Source organism: Sminthopsis crassicaudata, chromosome 4 (genome assembly GCF_048593235.1).
Source record: "Sminthopsis crassicaudata isolate SCR6 chromosome 4, ASM4859323v1, whole genome shotgun sequence".
Lineage (NCBI taxonomy): Eukaryota > Metazoa > Chordata > Mammalia > Dasyuromorphia > Dasyuridae > Sminthopsis > Sminthopsis crassicaudata.
In genome coordinates this window covers 141347258-141361275 of record NC_133620.1, presented here as the reverse complement: position 1 = coordinate 141361275, position 14018 = coordinate 141347258, and the positions used below count along the sequence as shown (strand labels likewise).

Sequence of the window (14018 nt, the reverse complement as noted above, 5' to 3'; positions counted from 1 at the left end):
CATCTTGGTCAAGGACTCATATACACTGATCCAAGCTTCTCTTTCACTAGGGATAATCAAGATCTTGATGTGAGGGGGCTCTATTCTAGAAGTGTCAAACATACAAGTATGGACTGAACCAGGTAAAAATGTTATTGAAAATGATTTAACAAAATACATAAATTAATAAAAATTATTATTTGGGTATATGGGTAGTTTTTGAAGTCTGAGGCCTGAAGGGGTTCTTATGTATGAGGTTTAACATTTCTCTTTGGATTTAACATGTGCTGCAGAGAATGGAATAAAGGGTAAAGACATGATTTGTAATTTAATTGATAGAAGGAATTTCCCTGTTGATGAAATTCCTTTCACTAGTGAGATTAGCATCTTCTCAAAAATTTAGAGTCTTAGACAATTGAGAGGTTAGAATTGATATTCCCCAGGATCACATATCAAGTAAATATCAGAGATAGGACTTGAATCCAGGTCTTCCTAACTTTGAAATCTAATTGTTAATGAATATATTATTCTGCCTCTTGAATTGTAGACAATAACAATAATGATAGCTAGCATTTATAAAGCACTTAATCTACAAGATACTTAACCAATTTTATCCTATTTGTTGTCCCTGGGAGGTAGCTGCTATTATTGTCCCCATTTTACAGATGAGGGAAATGATATAAAGAAAGGTTAAGTACTAGGATTAGAGTTACACAGCAAGTAAGTATCTTAAGGTAAGATTTGAGTTCAGGTCTTCCAGACTCCAGATCCTGTACTCTATCCATTATGGCATCTAGCTTTGTGGATAAATAGGGCAGCTGACAGACCAGCTTCTTAAGAAATAAGAGGCTGCTGAATTCTAGGTACATTCTATTGAACTTTTGTCATGTTGAAGTGTCTTCGATCATATAATGAATCTTGTAAAGTGCTTAACATTTTCAGGTAGTAGTTTATTTATCTGATAGAAACCAGAGAATATTTGTAAATTAGATGAATCTGGGAATCAGGACTTTCTTTGATTTGTATACTATCTTTTCTATTTGCTAGCTATGTGAACCTGAGCAAGACATCAGACTGCTCTAGCCCTCAATTTCTTAACCTATAAAATGGAGACAAAGGACTAGATGGCATATGAAGTTTTTTCTACTCTACATCTATGTTTCTATGATATGCTGGGAATTGATACACAGAAATATTAGTACAAATAATGAATCATGGAAATGGATACATGTATTCAAATTGTCAGAATTTAAAGTCACAATAATATAAATTATGAGTATTGGTTCCAGCCCAATGAAAATACGAAGTGCAAATTTAATTAATGAGATCATATGTGGGGGAAACTCATCATTGGTATTAATGAGGATCTTGTCATAGGGCAAAAATGGTAAAGAGAAATGTATTGGAGGTACATAAGGTAAATAGGTAAATAAGATGCAAATATAAATGTAATGTAATATAATTGTAATTGTAATGTAATTAAATGTAAAACATTGAGATAATAAAATGTAAAAAAAGGGTAAACAAAATAAATTTAACCCTGGCGATCGAACTCAATACATAAAACTGCCTTATATAGGGAAAACTCATTTTTGAGTTTAATATTACTGCTGCAGACAATAGGGAAAAGGATAGGGTTTGAACTAATAATTTTAATGATATAAGGAAATGCTCTGTCAAATGTCCTTCCCTACTGGATAAACTTCTTTTACAATTTCAATAAAATGGTCTTTCTGCATAGATCTGAGACAGAGATCAACAGTTGCTGAATGCCACTCTCTAACAAATAGTTTTTATGGTGAGATTCCAGTGTGAATCTATTCATAGTTGAACTAATGTATTAAGCATCTGTAATCCATAGTCATCCTAATATATCTTTTTGTTATACTATCTTTGTGGAATAGTAGTGTTGTCAGAGGAAATTGGTTTAAATCCATCTTCTCTCACTCATTCCACCTGTACAAGCATGAGCAAATATTTAAGTATTCTGGATCCCAGTTCCCTCATATATAAAATGAGGGGGCTGAATTAACTAATTTCTACAGCCACAACTTTTAACATATGAGTACTAATCAGGCCTTCAGTGTAAGAATTTGGACAGAGTTGAATGAAATAGACTGATCTCCATATCAAAATTTGAGTCTAATTCATTCAAAACAATATTTTTTCTTTATTTTAATTTTTGCAGACTATTTCTCCCCAAATCATCTAGGCTAGGATTGCAGTGTCCAGTGATAGGTGCTCAATGCCCTACTGATCATCACAGAAATCTTGATTTGCTATTTTTCACCCCTTACTAATTAGCCATATGGCCCCACAATCCCAGGGGTTATTCATTTAATTGGCTTGAGCCCTATTATAGCTCAGAACTCCTGAACTAAGTCTATCTCTCCATTCATAGGGATAACAGGCATGTGCCACTATAACTGGTAACATTATATAATTTTAAAACAACTATTCTTATATAAAATCTATGACTATAGCTATGAATGCACACAGTTTTTCAATGGTCTTAGTATCTGAAATAAAGAGGGAAACTCTGTGTGTGTGTGTGTGTGTGTGTGTGTGTGTGTGTGTGTGTGTGTGTGTGTGTTAGGGGCTTCTCATAAATTAATTTAGCATAACATTCACTATGTATCCTGGATTAAATTTTCTAGCTATGTAGTAGACTAAACTGAATACCATGCTCATGGAGCAGACACATAATGGCAAGACTAAATTGCATTACACAGAAGACAGAAACTGACAAAACAAGGAAATGATATTTGACTTCAAAAGAAAAAAAATTCTACCCCAATCCTTGACCCTGTTCACACCACTCAAGATAAAGAAAAAAAATTAAAAACCATTGGTTTAAAATTTTACAATTTAAACTTCTGGGGTCAACATTCCTAAATTGTTGGGATTTTCTGTCTGCCCTAACTACTGCAACCTCAAGTTTGCTGATCCAGGGCAAGATCAAATACGAAGTACTCTGATGTGAAAATATTCTGGAACAATGTGACAGCATGTACTGTAAGTTAATCCTTTCCCAGCAGGAGCTGCATTCATTGCCCACAGTGGGTACACCCCAAACAGCGGCGCCATTGAGTTTAAAAAACCCAATCAACTTCAACCACAACCTGTCTGCCTAGCGTGTTTGATTAAGTTTACCATTCAGGTGAAACTCGTTTGTATTTCATGCCTGTCTGAGTAACAAATTGAACATTGTGTTGTACTGCTAAGGAGATGTGTTAATAAACAGTGCTGGACAGAGCTGATCTGAAAGGTGCCAAGTGGATGCCCCAGCTAGAAGGGAGGGGGCTGTTCCCCAAGCTTGCAAAGCACTGGTAAGATGCATGTTGAAGCACCTGCTCAGCCTTGCACATAGAGACGCCTGAAATCCTGAGAAGAAATGTGGGGAGAGGGTCCAGTGGGAGAGGTGGTAATGGAATAGAAACAATTTATACCTATGTTCCAAGACCAATATGTATATCTGCCTGAATTTAGATTCCAGTTATCATTGGGGGGGGGGAAAGAGGAGGAAGACCATCTTGTGCTGTAATTTTGCAATCCCCCCTCCCACCCTTGAGCCACATTCTTTTGCCTTCATTAAAAGGCAGCAGTGTTCTCCAAGCTGAAATCAATGATATAAAATTTTTCTTTGAGAGGGCAGAGGCATGTGTGGGGGATGTGATAAAGGGGAGGAGAGGGAATCCACAAGACAATTGTCTACTAGTAGGGTACACTACCTCTATTGCAGAGGCTAGGGAATGCATCATGGGTATAGTGAACAGAGTCTATAAAAAATAACTCTGAAGGTGCAGAGATGCATTTTGCCAATTGCATTTATTAGTTGCCATTTTTTTTTCTAGGAACATCTTTGTTTTCAAATCAAGTACAGGTATATATTTGTATGTGCATGTGTATGTAAGTTTGTATATACACACATACATCTATGTATTTGTCTAACAGAGAAGGATACATCAAGATATTATAAATATTTCAGTACCTCAGGGTAACTGAATGAGAATTCTCTTATACAAGTGTCCCAACTGGCAAACTGAAAATGATTATTTAGAGTCTTGGACTTCCTCTTATCCCTCCCCTTAGGAATTCAGAGTTCTGCTATATACCAGATAAACTCCCAGGAGGCTGAACTGTTCTAACAGTGAAGTACCAAGGAGTGGAATTTGGAATTGGCTGGGAGGAAATAATTTTCTTTCTTTCTCTCTTTTTAAAATTGTCTGAGGTTGGGGGAGGGGGAGACATGAATTAATCAGTGAAAGAGTGAAGGGACACAGACACACCACACCAACAAGGAAGAATGCAAAAGCACTGTTAGCTGCAGAAATGATGAACTACTGGAGACAAGGTGGAAAGCAAAAAGCGGCAGCTGTAAGTCTGCTCTCTAGTGGTTACAGAGTAGTGGACACTGGGTCTTGCTCCCAGAGTGAACACTCTGATGGGTATCAAGGACAGTTAGTGACTTAATGTGTGGGTTGCAGAGGAGCTGAAGGCAATGCTAAAGAGATAAGATGCTAAGGATTTTTAGATGAAGTTACCCAAATGCTGACTCTATTTTTTTTGGAATCTCAAGAACCCAAAACCCACAAACTGAATAAAATGTTAAAAAAAAAATCAAAAGCTGGGAGCAGGGTGGGAGGAAAGGGAAGGGTGTTAGTATGCTTTATTCAGACTTGTGGGTTCTGTAAATGGTAAAATATTGCATTGTTCTATCACCTGTCTTAATGTAAAATCTAGAACTAAGAGGATGATAAAAATTATTTGCCTCAAACCCCATGATGTCATGTTCTAGTCAGCTACATGGTCTCTATGTTACACATATAAAGGACCATCACCTGGCAAAGTATATCAAAACAGTGCCTGTGTTGGGGAATGATTTTCTTTTGTGTGTGTAAGGACCAAGAGCTTTGTATTGTAAAATTCATAAGTATTTTGGTATTCTTGGAGGAACCCAAACTTTTGCCAACCTGCTTATTGAAGGCAAAGGTGTTTCTAAAATAAGTAGTTATTTTACTCCTCTGTGGGCAGATTATATGCAGGCTGGTCCTAATCAGGGCATTTTCTATCATCCTCTTGTAGTTCTAGAACAGTGTGGAAACCAGGAGAATAAGGTACCTGCTATGTGGATTGTTGACAGAGGGTCCAGGCTGTGAGAGACTACATTTGCCCCGTGGCTGTTTGCAATGAACAGGGGGTAAAGAAAGAAGAATGTTCAGTCCAGGCAAATAAAGACAAGCTACTGATGAAAATTAAACTAAAAGTGCAGCAAAGGAAAACACAAATCAAATGAAGTGATCAATACCCATGAACCAAGGAAACTGGCTTTTCTTCTGTTGAACAAATGAAATGAATGTCCAAATTACTTAGCATTTATTAAGATCCATGAAATCTATTACTCTAGCCACTTCCACAGTGATGGTAAAATTTTATTTTATTTTAGTCATATGTTTTGGTATAGGCTATAAATGATCCCACATTATTCAAGAATTTCTAAGTTTTCATCTATACTGTTTTTCAAGGTAGATAAAAGATTTTTAGAGTTTGGCCTGAAAAATGAGGATGTGGACATCTATGAATAGGGCTGTAATGCACATAAACCAAATAGTCAAATGATAAAGATAAACATAATAGATTTCTAGTTGGCATGTTTTTAACTAAATGTTTACCCATTTAAATCGTATATGAATTCACTATATCACTTCATTCAGTTATATTTTTTTTTATTTTCCAGAATGTTTGAGATGTCCATTTTCCCTTCTTGGCAGATTAATAAAACAACAGCATGAGATTACTTTGTTAAAAGGTGTTTAAAGAACAAACAAGTAAATATTCATTCTAGAAGCTCAAATGGAAATTACTGAAAAGCCAGTGTTCCTTCACATTCTGAAACTAGGATCTACACGAAACTAGTGAATGTTGCAAAAAATCAATTTAAAAAAGATCATAAAGTTCACCAGGACAAAACTTAGATGCTTATAAAAAGTGCAAATGAAATCAATATTATTCTAAGAACTAAGGAGAATGGGATAAAAAAAAAAACAATGGAATTGTAAAGCAGGACAAAAAAAATCTCACTACATACAAAGATCAAGGTATAAAGGGCAGCAGGGATAGAATCAGCTGTTTTGTTTTGCTTTGTTTTGATTTTATTTTCATTTTTTTTCACCCACGGGCAAATTAGGGTCACTTGAATTGATGCAGATGGTCCAGAAGCCACTGCTCAATTCACCGCAAATCTTCTAGGTCATAACCTAGGAGCAGCTTTGGAAAAGAGCACACTTGATCACTTAAGAATTTTAAAACCTTATTAAGACCAATTTGTAAATAGTTAACTAAAGTCATTACATTCATCAAATCAAGAGTCTTACTAAGACTTTAAAATAAGTTTTGATGATTATTTTTTGGGTGGCAGCCTGATCGTTTAGCTGAAAAAATGGTTAAAGAGATGAAGAAGACCAAACAAAAAGGCTGCCAAAGGCATAACATAGACCTGCTAGAATTGGCATTTGAGAAACAAAAATATCCTGCATACCAGCCACACCTGGAGCCCTGATATTTTTTTTAATTCAAAAATAAAGATACCATCTTCCATTACTGATTTCATGCAGGGTAGAAATGCAGCAGGATTTAGGAAGCAATATTAAATTGTAGGAAAACCTCTTGTGGGAGAAGGGGGAGACACCTTTTGCTTTTCCCTCAAGAAAATTCTGTGAACCTTATTGTTGACTACAAATACTGTTATTTCTTAGTGTTTCCTCCCTAGGGCTGATAGAAGATAGCCAGTATTAATTTACCGTTTTTTGTCTGTTTGGGGTGCTTCTTCCTGATACAGGACTCACAGATCCTGAGGTATCCAGTTCATCAGCAGAAGACCAAGAGGATAAATCCTACATGCAAGATTGAATTTCATTAGACAAATCTCAGGACTCTGAATATCACCATAGCCCAAGAGTTAGAGTGTGGGTATTGAAGATTCTTACTACATTTTAATAAACTAAAGATTCTAATAGTGAAATCCTTAGGATTGGAATTTGAAATGGGCTTTGTACACAGTCTATCTTGAATATTTTGTAGGCTAATTTATTATCTTAAAATATTTTTCAACCCTACTGGGGATTTCCTTATGATTTTATATTATAAAACAATAAATATAGTATATGAAAAATGAAAGACATAGCTAATTGATTGCCTAATCCGTTAGACCCTGAGGGAATTTCACTTATCTGGACTTCTTGACAAAATCATCTAGTAGTCCATTTGCGGTGTCAAGGATACTCTGATTTTTTTTTTTTTTTTTTGGCAGTGCTATTATTTTGGATATATTTATATATTTATAAAAGAATAAGAGATCTTGCATGCTTATGACAAGGAATTCTCAAATAAATCTTTTATTAACACATCTTTGTTCCTTCCTTCCCTCCTTCCCTCTTTTCCTTCTTTTCTCCCTTCCTCTTTCTCTCTCCTTTTCTTCTTTATTCCGTCGCTCTCTTTCTCTCCCTCTCCCCTCCTTCCTTCTTTTCTTCCTTTCCTCTTTCTTTCCTTCCCTTCTCCCTTATTATCTTCCCTCTCTAGCTTTCTTTTTCCACTAGAAATTAATTTCTTATGCCTGAGTAGTACAGATATTTTGCATGCTACAACTAGGTAGTTTTTTCATTAAGAAAAAAGAAGAGGGCAGGTTTAAATATGAACTGTTTGTATTCCTGGAAGAAACTTTACTTCTAAGATGACTGATGCTTATATGGAAAAGAACCAAAAAAACAAACAAAAACAAACAAACAAACAAACAAACAAAAAAAAAAACCCACAAAAAACCCATAGTTGGGCTCTGTTATCTCTTTTTGAGCAAAAAGATTTCTTTTGGACCTAACAAGTGACTAAGTCCTTTTCCATTTCAGGCTTTTTCCATTCTGATAACTTTTTTTTTTTTTGCTATATCCTGATTTAAAGGCACTCTAAATTAAAAAAAAAAAAAGATTTTATTTTCTAGATACAAACTATACAGCAACTGAAGAAGAATTAAAGAGTTTGCTTATTGATGAAATAGACACTTACCAGTTGACTGCTTGAGATATCTAAGATCTTCTCCAGGTCTTTGATATGGCGACTAACCTCTTTCAAGAGAAGTTTAAGTCGATTTCCAATGACGTGGACTTTTTCTTTGGCTTCCAAGCAGTCTTTTCCTTCAGCATTAACTAAGAGTTGGCAGGACATGTCTTGCAGTGATGCGACTTTTAGTTGGGACTCCAGCAACTCACGTCTGATTTGCTATATACACAGTAAAATATTATTTTCCCCTACAAATTTTCAACATACATGGCACTTCATAAAACTTGGAAAAAATAGCTCTTTAAACTAGGACAATTCTGTGCCCATCCAATGGAATGCCATATGTGCATACAGAAAGGTCAACTTGATGGCACAGCAGTTAAGAACACTGCTTTGGATGGGAGCAAATAATACTAAAATGCTTTACCCATCATAGTTTGCTGTATGGTAATGGACAAATCACCACATCTATCTCACCCTCAAGTTTTTAATGTGCAAGATCGAGACAATGATCTATCTAACTCAAAAGACTGTTGTGAGGATCATATGTATCAAAGAAGGTGAAAAGATTTTAAAGATATAAAGCATTATTTGTTGTATTTTAAGTGTAATTAAAAAATTATCCAAGTCCAATTCTTTATTTTTGATGTGTGATCAAACATTTTTAAGATACAGTGGAAGATTCATCATTCATTATTTAATGATTAATGCTGGTTAAAGGAATGAGGGTGTTCCCAGTGAAGTCTGGAAGATGTGTGTTCCATTCCTGGATCTGTCTAAACTCCAGAAGTGATCATTATATTCAATAATGCAGGAGAAATGCAGTGGTAAAACTATGTAGTTTCCAAGATCTGCATTAGCATCCAATTGATAGTTACTAAGCCCTTAAGTCAAGATAACAGGTTGTAAATGAGATATAACCTTTTCAGGGTTACAGAAAGCTGTTAGCACAAAAACATTTTCTCCTAATGGAACATAAAAAAATTCATTGCCACCAAAATCTACTATTTCTTATTTCCCTCCCCCTAATAAATGAATAAATAAGGGAAAGAGCAGTCACAGACATTTTACAAATTCAACCAAGAATTCATTCAGAAACTCAATTCCAGTTGATGGCATCCCCTGTGGATATACATAGCTGTAAAAATACTTAGCACTAAAAGGGCTTGAACTTAGAGACCAAAGCACAGTAGAATACTTGATTCTGTATTATCTTTCTTTTCAGTGAAATGAAGAAAACCTTTCTAAATCTCCCCCAGAGGCTAGAGTCAAACATCCTACCATAAGCATCTTGTGTTGGTCTTGAAGTACTTCTGAGTCAAGGTTTGGATTAATAGGAACTATTTCATTTTTTCTCCTGTCAATGTTCTCCAACCATAGAAGTAATCCATGGCTCATTTCATGGAAATCCTTAAAAAGAATGGGAGGGGAAAAAAAAGAATGAGAGGATCTATAATGATCTTGAGTAATACTATTATGACTTCTCTCAACCCATCTACCCACATACTCACATCTACACACAGATTTGGGTCACATCTCTTTTCTTTAATTGATGTACTTGGCTAGTACTTAATGTAGTACTTTCTCATAACATCTTCATTTTAATGGCAGTCACATTATTATTTCTAGATACAAGGTTATTATTTCTGTTCTAACACATCAAATGATGTCTCCTCGTAGTGTATCTTATTTATTTTGTTGTTAAATCATTCGGTCACATCCCACTCTTTAAGACTCTAGGTATATCATAGCTGTCTGTGAGATGTTCTTGGAAAAGATACTAGAGTGGTTTGCCATTTCTTTCCCCAGTGAATCTGTTTGAAGGCAGAGGTTAAGGGTCATACATCTAAAAGGTATCTGAAGCCGGTTTTGATTTCAGGTCTTCCTGATTCCAGAACCAGTGTCTCTCCTCTGAGCTATCAGCTGCCTCATCTCATTACCTAGATACAATTTAGATGTAGGGAAATTGGAATATATGTTTCATGACTAAACGACTTATTTAGATACCAAGGTGTTAATCACACCTTTAAAATACTAACATCCTTTCAGACACACATGTTCTGAATCCCCAAAGTTGTCAGATACTCTTTTATTACTCCTACTATGCCCATATCTAATCATTACCATGTTTTATCAATTCTATTTTATTATATCTCTTGTCTCTTCTCCTTTCTTGACACATACATAGACATACACTCATGTGTGTTCATGGACACACAAACTTGGCCATCACCATAGTTCAATTCAATTATGCATCACTACAGGTAGCTTGGCATATTTGACATGGAGCTGGAGACAGGAATATCTGGTTTCAAATAATGCTTTCTAACATCTACTGGTCATGTAATATAGGCAAGGAAATGATAATTCCCTCTAGCATTACCTTAAAGGATTAATGTGAAGCTTGGGGAGAATTTTAACAGAAAGTAAATAAAAAAGCAATAGCACAGAGAGTCAGAGCAATCTCTCATAAAAATAATGTTGGAGGACATTTTGTGACCCTTGAGGACTACATACATTTCCTTTATGACTGTAATTTTTAGTAGTGGCAGTCTAATAAGGCAGGTCCATCAACTATCATGCTTTCATGCATTTCTGCAACCTTGGAATGCCTTCTTAATGTCATCTTTACCTGTCAAAATCCTTTTCTTCCTTTAAGGTTTGGTTTAGAAATCACATTCTTTATGACACCTTCCCTTTCCTCATGAAAGTATTCTATTTGATTTTTCAATTTTCCTACCATGCTTTGTTTAACTCTTATTTCCCACCTTAAAATTAGACTTAGATTTAAATATATAGTATTGCTTATGTAGGAAATCTGAGTATAGGGATTGTGTTGTTTTTCATTTTTATTATCTTCAGAATCTAGTCTAGTGCTTTGTATTGCTTAATAACAGCTTATTGAACTGAAATGTCATTCCACACTCCCTTCTTATGGGCAGCTAGGTGGAATAATAAGGATGAAACAAGATAATAATGTCAAAGTACTTAGCAAAGTGACTTGACATATACTAAGTGCTACACAAATGATAGCTTTTATGAGATGATGATGATGATGATGATGATTTAAAATTGGGACACTTATTCAGATGCTATATTGCTTTGTTATATAAATAATTCATGTGTATAGATTTATTGTATAAACTAATTTAGGTTTAGGAGGAAGGGACATAGCTTCTACTTATCTTGATTTTCCCACAGCATTTAACACACTACCATACATCTAATGAATGCTCCATTTGTTGAATAGAGGAAATATATTTCTTTAGAATATTTTAAACTATAAAATTAGTCTTCTAAATATTCCATAGAAATCATTTATGATCTTTTGGCCATATTGGAAGTAAGGGATCAAAAATAAAAGAAGCATCATGGAAGTGACCATTTTCTTTTGTAAGATCTACCAACTGGAGATAAGCTAGGGCAGCTAGGGGGAACAGTGGATAGAGTTCTGTACTTGGGGTTAAGAAGAACTCAATTCAAATTCTTTCTCAGATACTTACTATCATTAACTCCTTTTTCTTTTTTAAATAGTATTTTATTTTTCCAAATACATGTAAAGATAGTTTTCAACATTCATTTATGTTAAATTTTGTGTTCTAATTTTTTCTTCCTCTCTTCCTTGCCTCCACCCTCCCTAAAGACAGAAAGCAATCTGATATAGATTAAATGTATAATTAAAATCTTTCAGCTCAGATTCCTTATCTGTAAAATAGGAATTGAAATAACAACTTCAGAGAATTGTAAGGTTCAAATGAGATGATGTGCAAAACACTGTGTAAACCTCAAACTTCTTTGTAAATGTTAGATAACACTAATACAGTCAATGATTATGAACTGAAAAAAAATTATGATTATATAAGTTACAGTTACATGTTGGATATTATATAAGTTAAATACAAATTATTATATTAAATAGAATATTCACATAATATGTTTATGTAAAATTATATGATACATGTATGTATATAATAAATAAATTTAATTATTAATTATACAAGTATGTTATACAAGTTAATGATTATAAGCTAAAATTAATCGCTAAAGATCTGAAATAAAAACCTACCCAAAACTTTTCATATAGAATGGTTTAGCTAATGTGGAAATTCATCATTCAAAATGTAGCCATCTGATGATGAAACTTGAGGCCAAACCATCTAGTAGGCATTCAGAAACTTTGAAATATTCCATGAAAGGAGTAGCAATAATGCTGAACTCACAAATCTTATGAAACACATTGTCTATAATATATTGTAATATTTTAATATATAAGTGTTCTTTCTGTGCATTTAGACCCTATGAGATTTAAATAAGATTTATAAGCTCTTAGACCTAGTACTTTTGTGTGATTCTGAAGGAAAAGGCCTGGTAAGGGGCCTTTAACTAAAAGAACAAAAACAAAAATGTAATAACACCTGGGCATCTGTAATCTATATTTAGATTTATACCTTGAAATATTCTATTAAAAAAAAGAATTATGTTACAGAAGTGACCACATTCACATCAGTTTTAGGTAGAAATTGTCATCTTTTTGACACAAGTACTTCTGAATTAGGGACTATATTCTTTTGGGACAGGTTGGAAGTATTTTATACTGGTAGTGCTGAGAAAATCATGAAGCCCATAAAAATACTCTGTCTTTTAAGTAATTAGGAGGAGGGAAAGAACTTTCTGATAGATAGTGACTTCAGAGGCTAGAAAGAAATCTGATACAAACCTGACATTGCATTAAGGCATCCTGTAGCAAGCTACGCCAGTCTTCTAGCAAACTGCACACTCGGTCCCAGCGCATATTCATTTGGGCCAGTCTCTCCTGAAGTTCCTTGCTCTCCTCACTGTCAGACTGTGTGAATTCTGAACTGCACAAATTTATGGAAAGGATGATAGCTTTTCGGTGATCAACTGCTTTCTGAAGCTCCTATAAAGATGAACCAAAGCAAAAATCAAAATGAACAACTTCAATAATGAAACACACATTCCAAGGTTACTGGAACCTCTTTTTCTTCTTTTTTAGCAGTGATTTTATCAGTTTCTATGGATTCAACTCTCACCCCTACAGAGATGATTTTTAAATCTACATATCTAGAGCTTATTTATTTTTCAACATGAAGTGCTACTTCACCAGCTGCCTGTATGCCCCACAGATATCTCAAATTCAATGGGTCCAAAACAGAATTCATTATTTCCCACCCAAACCTAACTATTTTTCCTGCCCTTTCTGTTTCTTTTGAGGGTACTATCATTCTTTCAGTCCAGTCATTCAGGTTTGTAGCCTATGACTAATTCTGGTCTCTTTGCTTTCATTCATTGCCCATACAGTTGCTTAGCTTTGTTATTTCTCCCTCCCCACTATCTCATCATTTTTTTGTTCTTACACCACAAATTTCAACTCAGGTCTTCTTGATTCCAGGTTCACTGTTCTTGAAGATAATACTACTATTTCTTACATCATAGCAAGATTATGAGTTCACTGTCATTTTAATACAGTATATATATGTGATTTTTCATCATTTTCATCCTCCTCCTCCTTAGGGTCTCTAAAATTCACTTTTGACAACAGTAACTAAATCTTTCATCTATAGTTTCCATATCAATAGACTAAGAATTATATCTACATAATATCAAAGCAATTAGTCAGATGAGCAATTTTATCTGTCAATCATTTAAATTTGTTGGAAAAAAAAACAATCTTGGAAAAATTATTTCTGACTCTGAAAAATAAGAAATGGAGTGTCTGAATTTTTCAATTTTCTATTTTGTAGGCATTATGTGAGAGGAAGCCAAAGGAATCATAAAACTCCACTTGTAGAAAGATACAAGGTTTACTCATTAAGAGATTTCCAGGGGAAAAAATGTTAAAGGAATAATCCAAAGAGGCAAAGAAGTCATGTATCATTACTATTACCTTGACCTGATTTCCTTGAGGGCTAAGGCAACATCTTTATTTTTATGACTTTTTTTCAAGATATGGTTGTAATAGCAAGATT

General features: G+C 34.5%; 1 protein-coding gene across 22 annotated transcripts in view; it reads right to left on the bottom strand.

The window, feature by feature from the left end:
* SYNE1 (spectrin repeat containing nuclear envelope protein 1) overlaps positions 1-14018 on the bottom strand; it is a 571419-nt gene that overhangs the window by 5320 nt on the left and 552081 nt on the right. For 20 of the 22 annotated variants that reach the window (XM_074309493.1, XM_074309505.1, XM_074309499.1 and 17 more), the window contains 5 exons: positions 12749-12949; positions 9313-9441; positions 8038-8250; positions 6780-6872; positions 5101-5159 (listed from right to left, as the gene is read on the bottom strand). In XM_074309493.1, the coding sequence (XP_074165594.1) occupies positions 5101-5159; positions 6780-6872; positions 8038-8250; positions 9313-9441; positions 12749-12949 (695 nt within the window). Of the gene's footprint in view, positions 1-5100; positions 5160-6770; positions 6873-8037; positions 8251-9312; positions 9442-12748; positions 12950-14018 lie in introns of those variants that run through there. The other 2 variants (XM_074309511.1, XM_074309512.1) reach the window with 2 other exon arrangements.